This window comes from Ammodytes marinus, assembly GCF_949987685.1.
Source record: "Ammodytes marinus genome assembly, chromosome: 15".
NCBI lineage: Eukaryota > Metazoa > Chordata > Actinopteri > Uranoscopiformes > Ammodytidae > Ammodytes > Ammodytes marinus.
Window position 1 is genome coordinate 29,727,719 of NC_137219.1, and position 24,433 is coordinate 29,752,151.

General features: G+C 42.3%; 1 protein-coding gene across 2 annotated transcripts in view; it reads left to right on the plus strand.

The window, feature by feature from the left end:
* Positions 1–24,433, plus strand: part of LOC307261816 (protein PALS1-like) — a 138,208-nt gene that overhangs the window by 45,851 nt on the left and 67,924 nt on the right. For both annotated transcript variants that reach the window (XM_080042460.1, XM_080042461.1), the window contains exons 2-3: positions 559–854; positions 13,105–13,276. In XM_080042460.1, coding sequence (XP_079898586.1) covers positions 681–854; positions 13,105–13,276 — 346 coding nt within the window. In that variant the 5' untranslated portion in view covers positions 559–680. The remainder of the gene's footprint in view (positions 1–558; positions 855–13,104; positions 13,277–24,433) is intronic.

The following is a 24,433-nucleotide window of genomic DNA, read 5'->3' on the forward strand; positions in this document are numbered from 1 at the left end:
CTGGCAACCCCGCTGTCAGTCTGCGTAGGGCTGAGCAAGTTTAAATATATTTTCTAGTCTGTATTTCCACCTTGTAATGCCGCTGTTGACTTATTATTTTAATAAGTATTTGTAAAAGAGCAGCCACGTTAGTTTAACAGGTTTAATGTTATAGATCTGCTTGTTTGTAATGGTTTTATGAAATATCTGTATTAACTGCATGATCATATCACACTATTTTTTTACTGCCATGCGAGCCGCAAAGAGAAGCTTGGCGAGCCACGCAATGAGTAACAATGGCTTAGGGCAAGCGGAGGGACTTTGTCAAGCTCTGGGAGCTATACATGACTATTATAACAGATAAGAACATGGGATAAATTTGACTCTTTTTTGTTCTTTTTCTTTGCTTTCTTTTTTCTCTTTTTTTCCTTTGTTCTTTTTGTATGTCCTTGTTGTGATGGTGCAGGTGTTTGTGTGTGAAAAAAAACGACAATAAATATATTGTGAAAAAAAAAGTGTTTGACTTATTGTCACAAGTCAAACTAAATTAATAATATAATGTTCCTGCTTTGTGCACAGGTGAAGCTATCATGGCAGCCCTGTTTACTGCGCTGCCCTCCTAGACTTGCATCTGATACATTTCCATAAATCCCTGTAATCCTACAATCACACCTACTTTTGGCCATTGGTGTGCTGGAGGGATGACAACCTCCAATCTGAAAGGCCATGTTGCTGGGGATGGAGGTGGAGGAGATGAAGAGCTGAGTGGTGTACAGCAGCACCGGGAAATGGCCGTTGATTGTCCAGGAGAGCTTGGGAGTCGAACACTACCGCTTAGAAGATCTGCACAGCTAGAGAGGATACGACAGCACCAGGTTTTTACACGCACACACTAACACACTTGTAACTTCTCAACTGTAAGTTCTCATTTTTTTTCATGTTAAAGCTGGGGTATATGATTTCTGATTGGTCTCATGTTAATGAGCTGTACACTTTGACCAATCAGAGCGAGGCTCCGATTCTCTGTTCTTATTGGCTGTTGGGACTGTCCATTCACTTTGGCACGACTTTGTTGGTGTAGAGCGTGTCGGGGAGGGACCAAAGAGAACAAGTGGAGCGGTTGAGGTATTTGAATTCGAATCTCTATCCCAACTGCCATTTTCCCCCCAAATCCTCCACCCCAGCTTTAAGGCTCAACAAAGTCGCCGACTGTCAGCTATGTGTCTGCTGCGTCGGCCCGTCTGGAAATGCTTCGCCGAACCGCCACCGTGCTCTTTCTTAAGATGAGTCCCAAGTTTGGGACCATCGGACAGTTGCTGTCGTGGCAAATTAGCAGCAAAGGCCCGCTCTTGCGAAGACGTTTTCGTCAATGGCGGAAATGTTTCTTGAGCTTTCTACCTAAATCTTTATACACATATGCAGGGTTCCCGCGGATCCTTAAAAAGCATTGAATTCATTAATCGAAAAATAAGGCCTTAATTGGCATTAAAATGTCTTGAATTAATCTTTAAAAAGTCTTAAAAATTTTAACACATGGTAAGTAGGATTTTGTGATTGTAATTAGTCTCAAATCTAAAAATAATAGGTGACTTTTTATTTTATTTTTTATTTGCCGAATAGCGTCACGCAACATGAGAGCTGAACCAACAAAACAGTGATGTGTTTGCGGCTGTGACTGCGGTCGTTCAGGTAGCAGCAGTAGAAGTCGGACCGCATCATGGGAAAGTGTCAATTCAATGAAAATTGGCTGTCCAACAAATATTTTTCTGGATGGCTGAAACCCGTACCAGGCAATTTATACGAGGCACGATGTATTTTGTGTAAGAAATGTTTCAAACTCGGCACAATGGGAATCAATGCAGTGGGGTCCCACATGCACAGCGCGAAAAACACAAAGCCTCAAAATCAAGCTGCCAACAAACGCCAGGTATTTCCTAGTTCTGTTCTACTCTCGTCTACCGTGCCTCCACCCCCATCAACAACTGTGACAGCAGCACCACTAGGGATGAGCCTGAATCCGAACATCAGGGCTCGACAATAAGGATTGCCCGATTGCTTGGGGCAAGTAAAACTGCACATCGGGCCAGTAACGATGACAACCCGCTCGCCTGAACGGGCAACCGGGAGTCTCCGCTGACATTTAAAAAAATTAAAATAATATAAATAAATATAAATAATATATGTGTATGTATGTGTATGTGTATATATATATATATATATATATATATATATATATATATATATATATATATATATATATATATATATATATATATATATATACATACACATACATACATACACAGGTCCTTCTCAAAAAATTAGCATATTGTGATAAAGTTGATTATTTTCCATAATGTAATGATAATAATTGAACTTTCTTTGAACTTTGAAATTTCTGAGCGAATAGGCTGTTCCCAGAGTGCTGTATCAAGGCACCTCAGTGGGAAGTCTGTGGGAAGGAAAAAGTGTGGCAGAAAACGCTGCACAACCAGAAGAGGTGACCGGACCCTGAGGAGGATTGTGGAGAAGGGCCGATTACAGACCTTGGGGGACCTGCGGAAGCAGTGGACTGAGTCTGGAGTAGAAACATCCAGAGCCACCGTGCACAGGCGTGTGCAGGAAATGGGCTACTGGTGCCGCATTCCCCAGGTCAAGCCACTTTTGAACCAGAAACAGCGGCAGAAGCGCCTGACCTGGGCTACAGAGAAGCAGCACTGGACTGTTGCTCAGTGGTCCAAAGTACTTTTTTCGGATGAAAGCAAATTTTGCATGTCATTCGGAAATCAAGGTGCCAGAGTCTGGAGGAAGACTGGGGAGAAGGAAATGCCAAAATGCCTGAAGTCCAGTATCACCAGTGTACCCACAGTCAGTGATGGTCTGGGGTGCCATGTCAGCTGCTGGTGTTGGTCCACTGTGTTTAATCAAAGGCAGGGTCAATGCAGCTAGCTATCAGGAGATTTTGGAGCACTTCATGCTTCCATCTGCTGAAAAGCTTTATGGAGATGAAGATTTCATTTTTCAACAAGACCCACCTGCTCACAGTGCCAAAACCACTGGTAAATGGTTTACTGACCATGGTATTACTGTGCTCAATTGGCCTGCCAACTCTCCTGACCTGAACCCCAGAGAGAATCTGTGGGATATTGTGAAGAAGTTGAGAGACACCAGACCCAACACTGTGGATGAGCTTAAGGCCGCTATCGAAGCATCCTGGGCCTCCATAACACCTCAGCAGTGCCACAGGCTGATTGCCTCCATGCCACGCCACATTGAAGCAGTCATTTCTGCGAAAGGATTCCCGACCAAGTATTGAGTGCATAACTGAACATAATTATTTGAAGGTTGACTTTTTTGTATTAAAAACACTTTTCTTTTATTGGTCGGATGAAATATGCTAATTTTGAGATAGGGATTTTTGGTTTTTCTTTACTTTTTTGCCAAAATCATCAATATTAAAACAATAAAAGGCTTGAACTACTTCAGTTGTGTGTAATGAATCTAAAATATATGAAAGTCTAATGTTTATCAGTACATTACAGAAAATATTGAACTTTATCACAATATGCAAATTTTTTGAGAAGGACCTGTATAACGCAAACCAATTTTATCGCGCGATTAACGGTCGTCATGGCCAGTGTTGGGCAAGTTACTTCAAAAGCGTAATGCGGTATTTATTACTTATTACTGGCATTTCAAAGTAGTTAGTTACATTACAATATTACTGTATTTGAATTGTAAGGCATTACACTACTTTTACATTACTTTTGCATTACTTTCACCAAAATAACATGAAATATGGATTTGGTGTTCTCAATAGATCTTCTTGTGTTCAATGCAGCTCATTACACAGAAGGAGGTGACATGGTATGGCATAATGACTGAGCTAGGCTTAAGGCTAACATAAGTAGGCCTATGCTATATAATATAATGGTCACATTTATGGCTCATGGTGCAATACATTTTATAATAGAAATACTGTATCTTTAGGTATGTATTTAGCCTATATTAATATCAATAGAGCTAGAGCCTACTACTGTAGATTGAAAAAGTAAATTGAGCCTCAAAGATTGTTTCTTGCGTTCTGGCGACTTAAAAGCACAAACAAGTTGTTCACATCATCATCAACTTTTGCCTTTTTTAGTTGTTCCAAAGAATCTGCCTGATCATCTTGCCATCTAATCTAAATGATAACAGCCCATTATGTTTGTTTATCGTCTCTCTTGCGTGACATTTTATAAAAACAATAGTAGCCTAAATATATATCTCCTTTGCTAATTCCTTCGTGGCACACTATCTCCAATTTCGCAACTAACAACAGCGCGATTCATTTGCAGCCTGGACGCGGAGGTGTGTCACCTCTCGCTCCGAGGGGCTGCTCCGAGACTGACCGCCTCCTAGTGCTCTTAGACGGGGAGGGGCTCGCGGCAGCATCCGCTGCTTGTTGAGCACAGATTGATACGTGCTTTCACGTCAGTCTCCAAACACCACAAAAGTTTTCAATAACTTGGGCAGTGAGACGGAAGCCAGTAGGCTAGCGCATCTTTGGAATCAATTGTAGCAGCAAATCGAGTTTTCTTCTCCTCTAGCAGTAACATTAGCGTGGGTTTTTTTCTCCTCTGCGAAACTCGCAGTGTTGGCCAATTTGTATAAAAACAACAAACCAGTCAATTTCGGGTTTAAAATGCATTGTAACGCGCGTTTCTGAGCTATGTACCGCGTTACATATTACCATTTTTTTTGCTGTAATGCCTTACATTACCGCGTTACAGCAAAACGTAATGCATTACAGTAATGCATTACTTCCTGTAACGCGTTACTCCCAACACTGGTCATGGCCTAGGAAACGTTGTGGTTTTTTCACATGCTGTTGTATCAACTAGTAATGTTAGAACAACTGAAACACCACAAACTATACATATGGCTCGCATCTAAGTTACTGTCAATTCAAACGGAACATGTCCTACAGCGTTTTTTCACATTAAAATCCTTTAACTGGCAAAACGTCAAGTCATTTCTGACTTTTATTTTGAAGCAGAATCCGGAACCTAGCACTTCCTAGCTCAGCTGCGCGACCGTCACTAGTCTTCCGTGTTGTGACTGGGACTACGCGGAAAAGAACAGAAAAGAAAGCCTGTCATTTGCAAAATCCTACTTATAACCCTGCGTGCACACCAAAACCTCCATGAATGTTAGTGGCAGCCGCCAGTCATTAATTTTCACTTTAATTTTCGCTACGAAGCCTCGGCTGCAGCAGCACCATGGCAACCACCTGCACGCAGGCATAGTGTGTCCACTCCACACACAGTCTGAAATAAGCCATGGATGAAAGACTCCCAAAACATTTAGGCCTACAACAACCAGTTTAATTTAGCCTTAATACTAATTTGTTTAATATATATGTTGTTTTATGGTTTGGTTTTTAAATAAAAAAAGTTCCAATATGTTTGTTAATGTTGTTCTAGGGGTGGGATGCAGGGGGGGGGGGGGTCTATATTGTTATTTGCACTGAATTGCAAATTATGATATTTTAGAAGAAATACACTGAATTACGATGGTGTAGACATCATTGTAATTCAGTGTATTTCTTCTTAAATATCATAATTAGAATGGGTGTGATAAGAGCATTAAAATGAGAAAAAATAATGGGACAAAAAGAAATCAAGGGACATTCAGGCTAGAATAAATAAAAATGCAATTAATCGCGATTAAATATTTTAATCGTTTGACAGCACTAATATATATATTTATTTATTTATTTTTATATTGCGCCAAATCCAAGTCATCTATCTACGGTCTATTTTCATATGGAACTGGTGCTAATTATTAAATGAACGCTTATGTTATTTATCTAATTTATATGCGCATGGTAGTGTCTGCTCCGTTTTGTGAAGGGGGACGGGGCTCCACTGCCGATACACGCGCATATCTCGGCACAACACCTGTGCGCGCCGCACACACAGTCAGAGAGATAGAGAAGAGAACTACACGCGTTACGTTGGTGTGACACAAAGTCCAAAAGCCAACGAGTAAATTAGTCGACCCCAACCTTCTGAAAAACTGCGAAAATATCTGCATTTTTTAAATGCACCCAACGTGAATCTTGTAGTAGCGAGGATGCTAACGTTAGCTCTGCTGCTAGTAGCCTACTACCAGTTAATGTGCAGGTCAACACAAACATCAGCAACAGTTAGCAGAGGAACATCTTTACAGCCTGCATGTACACTCACCGGCCACTTTATTAGGAACACCTGTTCAATGGCTTATAAAAACAAAAAGCTAATCAGCCAATGACATGGCAGCAATTTAATGCATTAATGCATTTAGGCATTTAGACGTGGTCAAGACAATGTACTGAAGTCCAACCGAGCATCAGAATGGGGAAGAAAGGGGGTTTAAGTGACTTTGAACGTGGCATGGTTGATAGTGCAGGATAGATCCATACTTTCATGTTGTTTACGCCAAATTCTGAACCTGCCATCTGAATGTCGCAACTGAAATTGAGACTCATCAGACCAGGCATGATTTTTCAATCTTCTATTGTCCAATATTGGTGATGCTGTGAGAATTGTAGCCTCAGTTTCCTGTTTTCAGCTGACAGGAGTGGCACCCGGTGGGGTCTTCTGTTGCTGTAGCCCATCTGCTTCAAGGTTGGTCGTATTTTGCGTTCAGAGATAGTATTCTGCATACCCTGGTTGTAACGAGTGGTTATTCGAGTTACTGTCGCCTTTCTATCATCTCGAACCAGTATGTCCATCCTCCACTGACCTCTGACTTTAACAAGACATTTTACGTCCACACAAATGCCGCTCACTGGGTATTTTTTTCGGCTTTTACGGGCCATTCTCTGTAAGCCCTACAGATGGTTTAGAGTGAAAATCACAGTAGATCAGCAGTTACTGAAATACTCAGAACAGCCCTTCTGGCAACCTCAACATTGCCATGTTCAAAGTCACTTAAACCCCCTTTCTTCCCCATTCTGTTGCTCGGTTTTAACTTCAATAAATTGTCCCGTCCGGTCTACATGCCTAAATGCATTGAGTTTCTGCCATGTGATTGGCTGATTAGTTATGTGTTAACCAGAAAATGAACCGCTATACCTAATAAAGTGGCCGGTGTGAGTGTAGCCTATATCTCAATAAATAGACCTGAGGTGTCTGACTTCACACACCAGGAGCAGGGGTTGACACTAAGGTTTCAAAAGCACTTGCCCATAGGGCAAGTACAGGTAATGTTGTACTTGCCCGAATGTCGTGTTGACTTGCCCAAAGAAAACAAAAAAAAATGTTAAACAGTGATATATGCTTATTAAAATATAAATTTTAGCGAACCTTATCTCTTAAATGCAGACACTGCTTACTTGTCTCATCCTAACCACATACAGCCAACAACAATTCATATAAGCCTAGATATCATGACATCACACATACAGCCAAGAGCTTGGTCCCGCTGCAGCATCGTGAAAGGGCCTCTTTTTGCCATGCACCTGGCCTGGTTTTGGGGTTCTCAGAAAACTCAGTCTAGCTCAGAGTCAAGCTGAATGTTAGCTTCCACACAAATGTGTTCAGAAAAATTTAACTTATTTTACTTATTTAAAACGGTCACATTGTGCCAAAAAGTGATCGTCTGCCATACAATGATTAAAGTCCACCATGTTAAAGCTATTGCCCGGTTATACTGTAAGTAAGGAGGGGGATCATTCATTTCTTTTCATATTGATAACATTATAAAGACTCCACAATCCAAATCTTTATTTTTTGTATTATTTTGTTAAAAGAGAACTGGTATTATTGCTTTAATTGCTTATAAGATTAGCAGAGCTAAGGATAGGACTTTAAACGGGTCATAATTCCATATTTAGGCCTTCTAATTGTTTTATATTGCTGGGAAAACACCCAAGTTTTACACCCAAACTGTATTATTCAAGCTTCTCGCGAAAAACAAAAAAAAAAAAATTCTTGAACACATCATGATGTCCTTTTATTGACCTTTGCCTAATAATCATTTTACTGAGCCAACCTGAACACGTCAAATTTGAACCGTTTGCGATTTTTTTTTTTAAGCTGACTAGTTATTATCCTGCAGATTTTAATATGGATTTAGGGACTTGCTAAACAGTCTCTCGTTTGTTGATCACCGCTGCTTTGAATGAATGAAGAGACGGTGCCGAGCGGCAGAGGCTCAGCGGACGGGTTTTTTTTTTTCTCTTTTTCTTTTCTTTTTTTTTTTTTTAGACGGAGTTGAAGCGGGTTGAAGGACTTTCTTCAACACAGTCGAAGGTACAACATTACTTTAGTTGAAGATGACCCGACTCTACTCGATATTTAAAATTACATCATGTGACCTACTGGACTCCATAGCGGTATCGATAAGCTCAAACGTTAGGCCCATTGATTTATGGGTTTTGAATATAGCGGAACCAGGTCCGTATAGCCTAATAGAGCCGGTTTTTCGGAACGTAGACAGCGAAACTGCGCGCACACAGGCTGTTTTGTGTGTGTGTGTGAGAGAGAGAGATAGAGATAGAGAGCGTGATGCTGCTGGCTGCCATGCGCAGCTGCTCAATTGCAAATATAGCATATCTATTTTGTGTGGGTTTGCGGGAAAAAAAATGTTTTGCGGACTCTAAAACACATGAATAAATAGCCTAGACTACTGACAACACCTCTAATATCCACTTGCCCGTCGGGGCAACCAAAAAGCAATCTCAACTTGCCTGAAAATTATTTTCACTTGCCCCGGGCAACCGTTAGTGTCAATGGCTGAGGAGGCAGTGAAAGCTTGAAAGTAGGCTACTGAAAAGTGTTCAAAACAGACTGTCCTAAGCTACATTTTGAGATTTAAAATAAAAAAACTTTTAAAACGTTTGTTGTAGGCCTTAAAAAATGTATTGCAGAATTTTTTTTAAAAGAATTGCTGTTGTAAAAAGAAAAAGGTAAAAAAAACATTGGTGACCAATTGCAGTTATAGTTCTTTCCATGATTTTTTTTTTTAAACTTTTATTTTAAAGGTTTTATCAATTTTTTCATACAGACAAAAAGACAGAATAAGTAGACACATACAATACACACACAACTCCCCCTCTCTCACACAAACAGACAAGAAATACAAAAAATTAAATAAGCAAATAAGACAAAATGATTAAGAAAATAATCTATAAATACACAAAAAAAAAAAAAAACTGGGGCAAACCGCTCACGTCCACTGCAGGTGGTGCCAAGGGGGCAGACATTTCAGGCTCCGATGTGCTGCAGCTCTGGGCCCCATATGGCGAGGAAACTGTGAGAGTTGCCGGACAGCTCATATCTCAGCCTCTCAACATGTAAAATGCCCACCAGTTCCCTCAGCCAACTGTCGAACTGAGGGGCCAAGTCCGATTTCCACAGATTCAGAATGCATCTCTTAGCAATTACCATGCCATAGACCATGATTGTGCGAGCATTATGGTCCACTTTTTCCAAGGCTGCGGAATGTCCAAACAGAGCGGTTTACGGATCAGAAGTTAAAGGAACATTTAAGACATTAGAATACCATTGAAATACAAGACACATCGTCAGCTAGGGCTGGGCGATATGGACCAAATCTTATATCACGATATAGGTAATTTTATATCACGATATGGATATATATCACGATATAGTATTTTTCCTTTAAATTAAATGGATTACAATAACCATACTGAACTTTAATCACATTAGATTATTTTCATCTTTTGCTTGGAACTTAAATTTCCATACAAAAGAGAAACTGGTGCAAAATACCACATCAGTCTGGCTTTAGTCAGTCAGTGCAAAATAAAAATGACAGCATCAACCAAATAGCCTACATTTTCCAATTGATAGTAGCCTATATCAAAATAATGAAAGACTTGAATTTTCCTGCAGTATTTGCTCATCTTCATTTAAAAAAGCTGTGAACATTAACTAATGAGCAAATGTCTGGTAATACTTTCACTCCAGCTTCAACACAAATAATATTTTCAAGTTTGACATGTTTTAAAGTTACATAAAACCAGCCTTGCTGGCTGTCTCCAACAATAACAGCACGGGGGTGAAGCCCCGAGTAGGCTAAAGATGTCATTATTAGCCAGCTAGCTCACGAGAGCTAACCCATGTAGTTTGCGGCTTAAAACAAGCCAACTCTGCGTCACGGCAACAGCACGCTGAAGCGCCGCACACAGCAGCAAGTTTCCTTTTCCCGATGACATTTTTGACCATTAATACCAGCTGCTCTGCCACCGTGACACGGAGTTGGTTTGTTAAAGCGGCAACGAGTAACTTTTAAATATCTTTTAAACAGCCTCATGTTTCCTCTCATAATCATAAATTACCTTTAACAGCAAACGAGACCATCAGTGCAAAGAAAGACGTTTTTATATAGTTTTTATTACTGCATTTGATCTGGTCGTACACCCAGTCCGATTTTCGGTTCACGCGTGCATGCTCTATGGTCACATATCCGTATTGGTCACAGATTTCAGTGAGGCGCAGGAACGCGATTTGAGAAGCCTATCCCTCCAGGTGAGGGAAGGGGAGCGGGAGCCTTGTTTGAGACAGTTGTTTGTCGTCATAATGACCGATAACGGGGCTGAACCATAAAAGAAAAAAAAAGAAAATGCAATGAAGAAAAGCTAAAAGGGAGAGTGATAGTCGGGCGGGAGGGCGTTGCTAAGCAACGTATACACAATTTCACGCAGCGAAACTAGACTGCAGTGTTTACTCCTAAATGAATGAGCGGTAGCCTACTAAAACAAAGTTTACTTTGCCTCACCAGCATCATCAGATGACCATTATTCATCTGAAATAGTCATTATTTACAACAACATAAACACATTACCTCATCGTGATCCATACTAACTAACTGCCATCTCTCGTTCATTCGCTTTGTGTGAGGACACGGGGACTCGTTCAGCTCCGTGAGAGGTGACAATGCATCAACTCATTGCAATCAGGTGTGTTTAGCACTTACTGGCATTAGTTGATGCTGTGTCACCCATAGACTCACGGAGCCGAAAAGAGTCCGGTGCCCTCACACTTTCAACACACGGACACGCACCATATTGCTTCCTGATTATTTGAATCTTGCACGCCTGCACGAGCTACAAAACAGCTTCACGACAGCTGGCGTCGTAATAATACTACCGCTTTTGTTCAAAGGTGTCGCCAACATGCCGACTTACTCGTAGTAGCTTTAACTGTATGGCGCACTGGAGCTAAAAAGCTAGAGCAACAGATGAGGCTTCTTCTGTTGAGGGTAGAGAAGCTGTATTGCAGCCCAGAACTCTGCTGCAGAGCCCCCGTGTGGCGCGGCGGTGTAACTGCAGTGTAACTGTAGGGACTCGGAGGGACAGCTGCCTCCCGCTCTATCTAAGCTCCCGCCACATGAACTTTTTTTCTCCGCGGTATAAAAGGTATGGCCAAATCTCTCCCGGTAGACACTTTCATATCGTCCACGATATGATATCGTCATATTGCCCAGCCCTATCGTCAGCTATTCCAATGTTTAAGTCTTTTTCCCAGGCTTGCTTTATTTTAAAAGTGGATTTGTCCTGCCGTTCTAGAAATATTCCCACAAAAGATGAAATCAGGATTTTAGCTTCTGGTGAGCCCAGCAAAGTTTTGGACAATGAATCATCTGCGGGCAGGGACTGGTATATTCTGTCTGACATTAATCCTCACCTGTAGATACCTGAAGAATTGGCTTTCGACAGTGAAAACTTTGATACTAGCTGATCAAATTAAGCAAAGTGACCATTTATATAAAGGTCCTCTACTGTTACTATTCCCTTCCGGTTCCAATCTCTGAATGCTGAATCTGTGAACGATGGGGGGGAAGGCATGATTATGCCAGATTGGGGCATGTATGGTCGTGTTCGGTAGTTCACAGGCCTTCCAAATTTGGTTCCAAATTCTCTGACCGTTGGATAGGATAAAGTGGTCTCCTCTATAGGAGGCAGGCGGTCTGGGAGAAGAGAAAAGGAGGGCAGTAAGAGAAGTTTTTCGGGCCAGGCTTTTTTCAATGGCCAACCAGGGGGGCAGATCAGTTCTAACGTATTTTTCATATGTAAATTGCCAATACACCATGACTCTAGCATTGGCAGCCCAGTAATAATGTAAAAAACACGGTAACCCCAGTCCGCCATGCTCCCTGGATTTCTGAAGGTGGGCTTTTGAGATCCTATGTGCTTTATATCCCCAAATGAAAGGCATTATAATCTAATCAATTGACTTAAAGTAAGATTTAGAAATATAAATTGGCACATTCTGAAATGGATACAGGAATCTCGGCAGGGAGACCATCTTTACTGCGTTCACACGACCAATGAGGGAGATCGGTAATGTTCTCCATTTCTCTATGTTCTCCTTTAGTTTGTTCAACCTTTCTGTAAAATTTTACTTAAAAAGTTTAGAAAGTGTCTTTGGGTTTTTAGATAATTTAATGCCCAGATACTTTATACTGACCAGGTTTGTTTTAAACTGCGTATTGGCTAGGAATGTTGGGTCCAGATCTGCTGTTAACGACAAGAGTTAACTTTTTTGCTAGTTTATAGTGTAACCCGATACTTCGCCAAAATAATTAATTAGCTGGAGTAGGTGAGGGATGGAATTCTCGGGGTCGGCTACAAAGAGGGCGATGTCATCTTTGTACAGAGAGATCTTATGATCCATCCCACCTAGTGTTATTGGCTTTATAAGTGCGTGCCCTCTTATGCTAATAGCCAGGGGCTCGATGGCCAACGCAAAGAGGAGCGGCGAGAGAGGGCAACCCTGGTGCGTGCCCCTCTGAAGGGCAAAGGCTGTGGATCTTTCCTGGTTTGTTAGAATGGAGGCGGTGGGATGGGCATAAATTAAACGCACCCAGGAAATAAAAGGGGCCCCAAGACCGAACTCCTCCAGCACCTTAAATGAGCTGTCTCCAAGAACGTGGGCTGATTTACCACGCACGCATAATACAATATTTCCACCTGTCATTTATCTTTCCGTTACTACAACAATATATTTTCAGGCATATTTCGAATGGTAGAATTCATCATGATGTCATTAATCTGATTAAATTAAAATGTGTAATCGTTTGACGGCCCTAATTTATAAATATGGTCCATTTCTTTATCCAAATGTGTGTTAGGAGGATCTTCGTCGTCGTAGAGAGGAGGAAGGTCGGCAGCTGGACCTGAACGCCTCGCTCAGACTCAGGAAACTCTCCCAGCATCCCCACATTGGCATTGACAACCCAACATTCCTGCAAGACACATTCATACCGCAGCAGCCAGCACTGGTCAGCCAGCACACATTGCTGGGTAACACACACACACGCACACATGCACGCACGCACGCACACACACACACGCACACACACACCAGGGTTCAACATAACTATTTTCCGAGTTTTACTTGCCCCTTGTATATTTTCACTGGCCCTGCACACAGTTTTTTTTTTCTTAATAATTTAGTGTCAATAATTCTACAGTTTAGATATTCCCTTTAGATTTGGTTATTTTTCTTTTAGTTAATGATATGAAATATTGATATTGCTTATACACATAAAATAAAACCAGGCAAACATATTGAATTTGAAGCCTACAACTGAAAGTATTTGGAAGGAGTGGGCCAGTATTTCAAAGTCCAGTTAGTCCAGAGGATAGTGACGAAAATTGTGCACTTTGCGATAAAAGCATGAAACTTTGCATGTAGCTAGAATATGGCATTTTAGCTATTTCGACTCTTACGGTCCGTGGTGGCCATTTTCCAAGATGGTCGCCAAATCGCACGCTTTTACCTAATAACCTTCATATCTCTGGGTCTGATGGTCATAGAAACCTATTTTTTGTGTCTAGTTGTAGGTTTTTCAGTTCATAGATTCAAGTAAACACTGTTTAGAGACCCTTTGAATAATATTTTTATTGTTTCATGAAGATGACTTCGGATTAAGGTGGCGAGAATAGGCAAAATTTGTGTTGATCATGATATTTAAATTTCTCATATGATTCTTGATGAAAATATATAGTGTTATCATACAGATTGACATTACTAATAATTATAACTTAATAATTACTAAATGAAGTGATTTATAAGAAAATAGAAGCAAACAATTGGTGGCCATTTTGGAAAATGGCCGCCAAACTGACGCTTTCACCTAAAAACCCTCCTATGTCTGAACCTGTTGGTGATACAAACCAATTTTTGGTGACTTGTTGTAGTTTTTCAAAGTTATAGATTCAAATAAATACTGTTTAGAGAACCTCTGAATAATATTTAAATTGTTTTGTGAAGGCGACTTTGGATAAAATTGCCAGAATATGCTAATTTACTTTTGGTCATTATAAGCGTCAAAATCAATGCCAAAAATCAGTGATTAAGCAGCTGCATGCAAGCCTTCCATCACCAACCACAATGCCAAGGATGGAGTGGTGCAAAGCACACCGCCACAGTGGACATATATTAATTTATTTATATCTGGCAGTCTCATGGAGCAGTCCGAGTTTGAGGCCAAAGGGTTTATTCGGTCAAATTTGGTGGAGGAGGGATTACACTATGGGTTGTTTTTCTGGGGTTAGCCATAGATAGTATATATATATATATATATATATATATATATATGGATGTATCATCCGTGTTGACCTCAGTTATTCACACACAGCATCCAATAATCCTGGTTTATGCGCATCGCCATCTTGTGAGATTTTTACTCCGCCTCACGTCGGGGGGAGGGAGATACGCCCATCTAGCTGACGTATACCTCGGAGGCAAAGTGAGGGACAACGGGCGGAGAGCTGTCACTCAAGAGATCGCGCCAATACATTTTAACCTCCAAAAGAATAAAAACTAGCCTGCTAGAAAAAAATTCACCCCCCTCAGTGTTGTCATGGAGATATGACCTAAACATACAGACTAGAATGGTTTTGTGGACCAGGCTGTAAATAGGTTCAATAAGACTGTGAAAACGGCAAGTGAGTCAAAGAAAAATTGCTCAGTCTTGGTACCACCCCCAGTGGCCACCGGAAAGTACTGCACTGTGTGTCACTTCCTTATTGGATGCTGTTAGAACTCGCTGTGGTTGGGGCTTGGGGTTAGCCCATAAGCCCCTCAGTTCTCGTGAAGGGAAATCTTAATGGTTCAGCTTACCAAGACATTTTGGACAATTCAATGGATCCAACTTTGTGGGAACAATTTGGATTTGACCTTTTTCTGTTCCATCTTGACTGTGCCCCAGTGCACAAAGCAAGCTCCATAATGGCATGATTGGATAAGTTTGTGTGGAAGGACCTGACTGGCACACCCGCATGGGACCTTGAACCCCATCCAACACCTTAGGGATGCACAAGAACGGAGATTGTATTCCAGGCCCTCTCTTCCGACATCAGTGTCTGACCTAACAAATGTTGGAGGTTTGAATACTGGCCTTGTGTATACATTTGATTATGATTCACCGTCAAAGATTCAATTGCAAAATTATTCAAGATGCATCTCAATGAATTACATTATTACAGCACAGTGCACATGACTATTTGTTCAGAAGATGCTTTAAAGGAAAGTAAGTGATATGGTCCCTTTTAGCTAATTTCCTTTCAGTTACCCCTTTCACACTAACAAGAGCCAGCTCCGGGCTGGTGCTGGGGCCAGTTCAAAACTGCCTTATACCAGTTACGAACAGGTTGGTTTTTCTAGCGCTAGATTTAAGCACAACAACAGTGGCGGATTAGTCTTATTTTTACACGTGTTGCCTCTCGCTTTGCTTTGCTAACCCATACGGCATATTTTTTTCGGCCGATTTGATCGCTATGTTTGGTAATTAAGATTGTGTTTACGTCTCGTAGTAGCGGTGTTTTTAAATATGGCGGGCATGAGGTTTGAGTTGGTCTGGTTGGTCAGGGTAATCCCTCCCCCGCCTCTTGACGTAGGCGGTTCACATTTTATAGCCCAGCTCAAACCTGGAACTTGGCCTCGCACCAGTTTTTACAGCCCGGAGCCGGCTCTCTGGCGGTGTGAAACCAAAACACTGGCTCTAACTGGGCTCTAGCTACGAACTAGCTCCAATTTTGCATTGGTGTGAAAAGGGCAAGTGACTGCAGTTAGCAGTCCCCTCCCTTGTCCCTACGTCACCACCACATGAACACACAGCCGTCTTCATCAGATAGTGCCACGATGGAGAGCAGCCAGTCATCGTTCACGGGCACAGAGACCCGCCTCTTTATAGCGCTCTGTCTCCTGATTGGATAAAAATGAGCGCGATACTCAAACCTTTATCTGTCAATTGTGTCTCATTTGCTGCACGATGCCTCCCTCCGCCATAGCCTCCTACCTTATACTGTTACACAGTTTATAGTTCACCCACAATTCAGAACAAGATAATGAATTTGCTTGCAATCCTAACTTAACTTTATTGTCCCTTCAGCCAAGACCAAATAATCGATGTTAGTACGTTGGTTTATTGTTTTTTTGTTGTCAGCAAAACTTTCCTTTATGCCATGTCTCTGCATCATTGCAGAATCTTCCATGTCCGCATCGCGATGCATCTTATAATCAAACAATTTCCACACCCCTAATAAATGTTTTCTCGATTAATGGGCAACATTTATGGCAAACACACTCCAAAATCTTGTAGAAAGCCTTCCAAGAAGAGTGGAAGCTATTAGATCTGCACAGTGTGGACCAACTCCATATTAATGCCTATTCATTTAGAAAGGGATGTCATAAAAGCTTAATGTGTAGATGTCCAAATATTATTGTCCATATAGTGTGGCGTTCCTCATGAAAGTGGCAACTCCAACTTCAGTGAGTTGCAGCTGATTCATTAATTTTGAAAATGCACTTTCAGGATTTTCTCACGGCCTATTGCAGCAACTATATTATGCAGTGCAATAATTCAAAGAAATATGCCAGTTCTATATGCTAACCTACAGCACTGACAGAAATGAGGTCAGCTGGACGATGACAAAAATGTAAAGTACTACTACATCGCTTTCTTACTTGGATTAGAATAGTATTGTACAGCATTGCTGTATCTGCCACGTGAACCATAATGCGACTGTCAGCCTCCTCATGAGGACTTATGCCTTCAAGATTCAAGATAATTTATTTTGTCATTGTACATGTTTCAGAACAACGATAATCTGTTTACAGTTATACCCCGCCAAGAGACATAGAGTGACAGTAACCAAACATGGGAGACGGGGGATACACTGAAGAGTCGTCTAGCGTGCGCTGCGCCCCTTAAAGTAGGAATGATAAAGAGAACATCAGGGAAAGACAGGTTAAAAAAATGCTACTCTCACACTCCGCTCCTTATGGGTGCGAAGTGTGTGATTAGTACAAAAACCACCTTGGCATAATAAGCAACATGATAACGGCACAGACAAATAGAACACGTTGATAAGCACAAAGGTACGGGTTAGGGGATTATGGGACGGTAGGTGTCACAGCCCAGGCACCAGGGGGCGTACGCAGCCGGCAGGCGCCCCGCCCGCGGCATCCTTTCTGCAACGAGGGAGGGAGAGGGGTACGGAGACAAGAAGGCTTGGGTGGTCAGGGGTCGTGTGTTCTATGTGTCTACGTGTGTGTGTATGTGTGTTCCGTTTATCTAAATCTGTCCAGACATAACGGGAGTCTTCAGGCGCCAGATGGTGTAGCGAATCCATGGAGACAACCTCGAGGCCCAGCCAGAGATAGAGTTCACAGGAGATTAGGTCAGGAGCGGTGGGGGTAGAGCGTCTTTCTGCATAAACATCCCGGAGAGAGAAGAGATAACACCTCCCAGGTCGGTGTGGGGAGCCCGAATCGATATAATCAATTTGTTTTGAAGAGACTAGGCGCTGGATGTGAAGCCCGTCTTAAAGTCACTGGTTTAAGTAAATCCGAAATATTCCAAATCCAGTGGCCGTTTTCCGTGCCTACGGACCGTTAACGCTCACCCAGATCGCATCCACTTTTCGATTAAGTCCGTGAAGCACCTCCAGCTTGCGGTTCACTTCGCTTAATACAGGTCCTTCTCATATAATTAGCATATTGTGATAAAGTTCAATATTTTCTGTAATGTACTGATAAACATTAGACTTTCATATATTTTAGATTCATTACACACAACTGAAGTAGTTCAAGCCTTTTATTGTTTTAATATTGATGATTTTGGCAAAAAAGTAAAGAAAAACCAAAAATCCCTATCTCAAAAAATTAGCATATTTCATCCGACCAATAAAAGAAAAGTGTTTTTAATACAAAAAAGTCAACCTTCAAATAATTATGTTCAGTTATGCACTCAATACTTGGTCGGGAATCCTTTCGCAGAAATGACTGCTTCAATGCGGCGTGGCATGGAGGCAATCGGCCTGTGGCACTGCTGAGGTGTTATGGAGGCCCAGGATGCTTCGATAGCGGCCTTAAGCTCATCCACAGTGTTGGGTCTGGTGTCTCTCAACTTCCTCTTCACAATATCCCACAGATTCTCTATGGGGTTCAGGTCAGGAGAGTTGGCAGGCCAATTGAGCACAGTAATACCATGGTCAGTAAACCATTTACCAGTGGTTTTGGCACTGTGACCAGGTGCCAGGTCTTGTTGAAAAATGAAATCTTCATCTCCATAAAGCTTTTCAGCAGATGGAAGCATGAAGTGCTCCAAAATCTCCTGATAGCTAGCTGCATTGACCCTGCCTTTGATTAAACACAGTGGACCAACACCAGCAGCTGACATGGCACCCCAGACCATCACTGACTGTGGGTACTTGACACTGGACTTCAGGCATTTTGGCATTTCCTTCTCCCCAGTCTTCCTCCAGACTCTGGCACCTTGATTTCCGAATGACATGCAAAATTTGCTTTCATCCGAAAAAAGTACTTTGGACCACTGAGCAACAGTTCAGTGCTGCTTCTCTGTAGCCCAGGTCAGGCGCTTCTGCCGCTGTTTCTGGTTCAAAAGTGGCTTGACCTGGGGAATGCGGCACCTGTAGCCCATTTCCTGCACACGCCTGTGCACGGTGGCTCTGGATGTTTCTACTCCAGACTCAGTCCACTGCTTCCGCAGGTCCCCCAAGGTCTGTAATCGGCCCTTCTCCACAATCCTCCTCAGGGTCCGGTCACCTCTTCTGGTTGTGCAGCGTTTTCTGCCACACTTTTTCCTTCCCATAGACTTCCCACTGAGGTGCCTTGATACAGCACTCTGGGAACAGCCTATTCGCTCAGAAATTTCTTTCTGTGTCTTACCCTCTTGCTTGAGGGTGTCAATGATGGCCTTCTGGACAGCAGTCAGGTCGGCAGTCTTACCCATGATTGCGGTTTTGAGTAATGAACCAGGCTGGGAGTTTTTAAAAGCCTCAGGAATCTTTTGCAGGTGTTTAGAGTTAATTAGTTGATTCAGATGATTAGGTTAAGAGCTCGTTTAGAGTACCTTTTCATGATATGCTAATTTTTTGAGATAGGAATTTGGGGTTTTCATGAGCTGTATGCCAAAATCATCAGTATTAAAACAACAAAAGACCTGAAATATTTCAGTTGGTGTGCAATGAATCTAAAATATATGAAAGTTCAATTATTATCATTACATTATGGAAAATAATCAACTTTATCACAATATGCTAATTATATGAGAAGGACCTGTACTTGAGTCTGTACGTTAACAGCCTGGCACAAGCCCTGAAAGACGGGCAGCTTGTCAATGGCCTGATGTGCTGCCAACGCCTTTTTAACGTTGCGGTAGAACAAGAACCCGCCAACACCAAACAGCAGGAACCCTGTTACCAAAAGCCTAATTGTGTAGATATCTTCAGCATCCTCAATGGAAAGTATTGCCAGACACATCTACTTCCAACTACTCCATGCGTCCCAGCTGTATCCGGCAGCAAAGGTTCCATCAGGACAGCGGGCTTCTCCTGTGCCCACTTTTCTCGTTGAGAAAATTTGATCTATTGCAGAGAGACCCCAGTTGATCAGATCCATAATTTAGGTATTCGGAGGAATATGCACAGAGAGTCTCAGGGATAGACAGAGACAGCACAAGACAGAGAGCAGAGCAGGGAAAATAAGGTTCAGGAGGGAGGAGAAATGCGACCGCCTTCTTTGAGAGCTAGTTCAGAAACGATAGGTTGATGTTGCCTGCCAATAAACTACTATATGTAATGTGTACTGAAAATGTGTTTTCTGTTGGATTAGAGAAACCAAACAGTTAAGTTTTGTCATCAACTCACTAGTTTTTTTCACTGCAATTTGGGGTTCTACTCTGATGCACACCTTACCCTCGGTGTGTTGTTTTTGCAAATTGGGTCTTTGTGTCCCATACAATATCAAACCTCTGTGCTTTGTCCAACTGCATATCTATGTATGGAATGCATATGTCTTGGGCATAATCATCAAATATTGTAGCAGACCCTGGCTTTAGCATATCAACAATTGCTGGTCCATCTTACAACATGGCATCAACATTATGTTCAACCTCATCCTCGGCTTTTACTGATCTCACAGGCAGTGGAATATATCAGATTTAGTTCCCTCTAACAGATAGTGATGGAAGACAGCTGGGATTTTTCGTTTGCAAAAATATTTCTCCAGGTTACTGTCACAAACTTGGCAGAATGGGATGAGAAAGTAGATTGTAGCCACATTTCAATGATGTTACTCATCCTGAATCTTTGCTCTTATAAATCACTAAATGGTAATAACAAGTATTATTACTTGCCGCCAATTGGTTTCATCTATGTTCTTGTAAATCACTTAATTTAGTAATTATTATTAGTTATAATTATTAGTAATGTCAATATGCATGGACGTCGATTTGGCTAAACAAGTGGGGGGGACAAACAGGCATTCTGGAGTGCATTTTCAAAAGTGGGGGGGACAATGAGGAAACATCTTTTTTTCTCTTTAGTGCAGGTAATGAACGGTTCTGAAAGACGGCATACCCGCTCACTAATGAATAAAATGTATACAAAACACTGATGTCTGACACATTTGATGAAAAAAGCATTTTCAAAAAGCAGCGGACATATGAACCACTAGCTGCTCCCCGTAGCCCAACCAAACATGACGTAAACAAAAGGAGCTTGGGAAGGTAGTTCCGACTGAGCAATCTGATTGGTCGAAGGCATTTTGACCGTGCTCAAATCGAGCTGAAGCACGGCTGGACTGTCGCACAACAATATTACTCCGCCTCGGTCTCCATGGCAACCTAGTTAGTAGCATAGCCATGATCAGCTTCAATTACTTCTTGATAAACAACATCGTCAGTGACGTGCGGTGAGGTCAGTGAGTGGGTAGGCACTGAGTTCTGAAAGCCAGATTTCTCTAAACCTATTGTTAAATCAAAAACAATAAACGACAAACAGGCACGCACGGCCGATTTCAAATAAGTTCCTCCCTTTCTTTCTCACTCAATCACTCACTCACTCACTCTCTCACACACACACACACACACACACAGACGGGACGTATATGAAATGTCACGACGGTGACTTCAGGTTTGCCCGTAGCCTACTGTAGTTTGGTCTAAATCAGCGGTTTTCAAACTGTAAATAAAAACAAAACAAAAAAAAAATATGTTTTTTTTTTGTTTTTTTTAGTTTTTCTTTTTTTTTTGTTAAAGAAAAAGAGCACCAAGCCCAACCCAGAGGACCCTGCATACATTTTGTTTATTTTAAATTAATATTTTTATGGAAAATCCATGTTTCCTTCTTCAATAGCTTCTAATTCATCAGACCCAGTGTCTCCAAATTATTTGTTCACACAAAATTCCTCATATTTAGCCTCTTAATTGTCCTCTCAAAGTGCACCAGATTCATGCATTTCACTTTAAAAAGGTGAAAAATATAGCACTGGCGGCCCGCCGCCGTTGCTATATGAATGTGGGGGAAACACTGATGTGTATGCGCCTACAATGGCGGAGCATGTAAACATCCTTCCCAATGTCTGTTTTGATGGTTTTTATCATGTTTTATCACAATTATGGATCTGAGATGATGCTAGATAACTCGCTGCTTGAGGACCGCATTGCATTAATGTGGTGAGGTAGGGACGAGGGAGGGGACCGCTAACTGCAGTAACTGACAGGAAGTTAGCTAAACTGACCATTCCGCTTACTGAACCTTTAATGGATTCCTCGCTAGCGTGGGTGGTAGGCGGCCGCTCGTAGATTCGCTCAGCCGAGAGGGCGACTGCTCTGGGCATCACTGGAGCTTTTCCCCACAGGGAGAGCCATTAAGTCGGGCAGTGCTGGAGTGGCTTTGCCCCCAGCTACGGCGCATGAACCCTGCGCGCGGTAAGAAATGTGGGCACTGCCGAAGCGTGCAGCATCCACTGTGGGAAATGTGCGCTGGAGCGCGTAACCTACCCAATCAAACAAGAGTCACACGCCACATATAAAGCTTGTGTCTTTTAGTTGATTGCAAATGCTGCTGAGTGGGTACTGCTTATTGCCAGTGTGCCAATGATTTTGCTGCGAGTGCCTAGGGTTGCCGACCCCTGCTCTATGCTAACATTGCTGCAACAATCCAATCGTGCAGATACATACTGTGCAACATCAGAAGTATCTGTACCTGTCTAACCTAGAAGGCGGGACAGGTTCTGGTCCAGGCACTTGTCAATTCATGCCTAGACTACTGCAACTACCTCCTGGCTGGTCTGCCTGCAAGTGCGATCTCACCCAGAATGTAGCAGCTCGAGTGGGCTTCAACTTACCCAATTTATCCCACACTACACAGCTTCTGCGTTCCCTTCTCTGGCTTCCAGTATTTCCCGCAGCCGCTTCAAGATACTAGAACTTCCATTCTGTTCTGTGAATGGATCAGGCCCAGTTTACATCCAGGGCATGGTCAAACCTTACACCCCTGCCCGTCCACTCCGCTTTGCATCTGTTAATCTTCTTGCTGCACCCTAACTGCGAGGGTTTTGATTGAACTGTCTTCTCACATCCTTCACTATGATGGTGATTGAGTTGTTAGAAGGCCAAGCTGGTAGAGGGGGGCAGGATGGCTGAGGTGAATAGGCAAGGGCAAAGAAAGTCGTTGAGGTGGGAAGGTGGGATGACGGTGCAGGGCCAGGGAGAGGGCAGTTGAGGTGAGAGCTGATCAAGGTTGGGGAAAGAGAATAGCTAATGGACCATGAGGTTTGAGGTGAGTGCGCAGGGGTAGGGGAGTCACAGGAGGAGCTGAGGAAAGGATGGGATTATCGTGAACAACCAGACCAACGAAAACTTTGTCATTGCCATATTTAAAAACACAGTTACTACGAGAAGTATTCAAAGAACAATCCCTGACCATCATGATCACGACAAGTAATGCAAACATAAGCCGTGTTTCGCTGACAAAACAAGGCCAGAGACAAAATCTGTCAGAATACGACGTATCTGCCTCTTTAGTTGTTGTGCTTAAAATGAGCACAAGTGTTAGGTGGGATAGCGGCAACGTACAGAGACTTAGGGTGTATTCACACATGCCGTGTTTAGTTCGGTTGAAACGAACCCAGATGCACTTCCGCCTTTGGTGCGCATCTTTCAGACATGTGTGAATACAGCAATCGCACTCGGGGGCGGACCAAACAAACGCTCCGAGACCTAGCTGAAGAGGTGGTCTCGATGCGCTTCCATACGCACTGTGCTGCAGTTCGTTTGTGGTGTGAATTTGTCTGGACTCGATCCGACCCAATTGCAGGAAGCACTGTGCCTTTTCTTTTTTAATAAATCGCCGTCAGCTTCACATTATGGGAAAGTGTTGTCATCGTTGTTGGGAAGATTAGTTGTGGTTTGACCGGGAGCCCCGAGCTAATATATTACATTTGATAGACAGGACGCGTAAACATGCTGATGTGTTCAGCGATCAGATGAAGGAGAGGGGAGCGTCTCCGCACAGTGACAACAGGTTCACGCTGAGCTTTGTATGAAGTGCGTGTTTTTATTTTGCTTCCCATGTACGGGACAGTCAATACTATCCCTGTGTCAGTTTGGAGCTGAGCCGCGCCGGACTCACACCCAGCTGACACACGGCTAAATCAGCTGTGTGTCAGCTTGAGCCTATTCCTCGCGAGCCGCGCGTCCAGCAGCAAAAATACAGTAAATATTATGTTTCACATCGTAGGCTACAAGCTACACACAGGCCTACATATTATAACCATTTTATGTTTTTTTGTTTTATTTATAGGCTAGATGTAGGCCTATTTATTTATTTATTATTTTTAACCCCATATCGTATCAATTATATTTTTCGCAGTTTTCACTTTGTGCTTCCTGCTTCTCTCCACCCCAGAATGTCTGTCCAATGAATGAATGACCTCAGATCATGTGTGGTTTTACTTCTTAATGCTGGTTCACTTACAAAAGGGGCAATATGAAAGTGGACCACACCAACAAAAAAAAATCTAAACTCTATTTGGTCTGGACCAAAGCAAGTGAACTAGCGGACTTTCCCAGTGTGAATACACCCTTATACAGTCTTATATGGTTCTCAAGTTTAACCAGCTGCGAAGCGGCATTAGCACCAGGC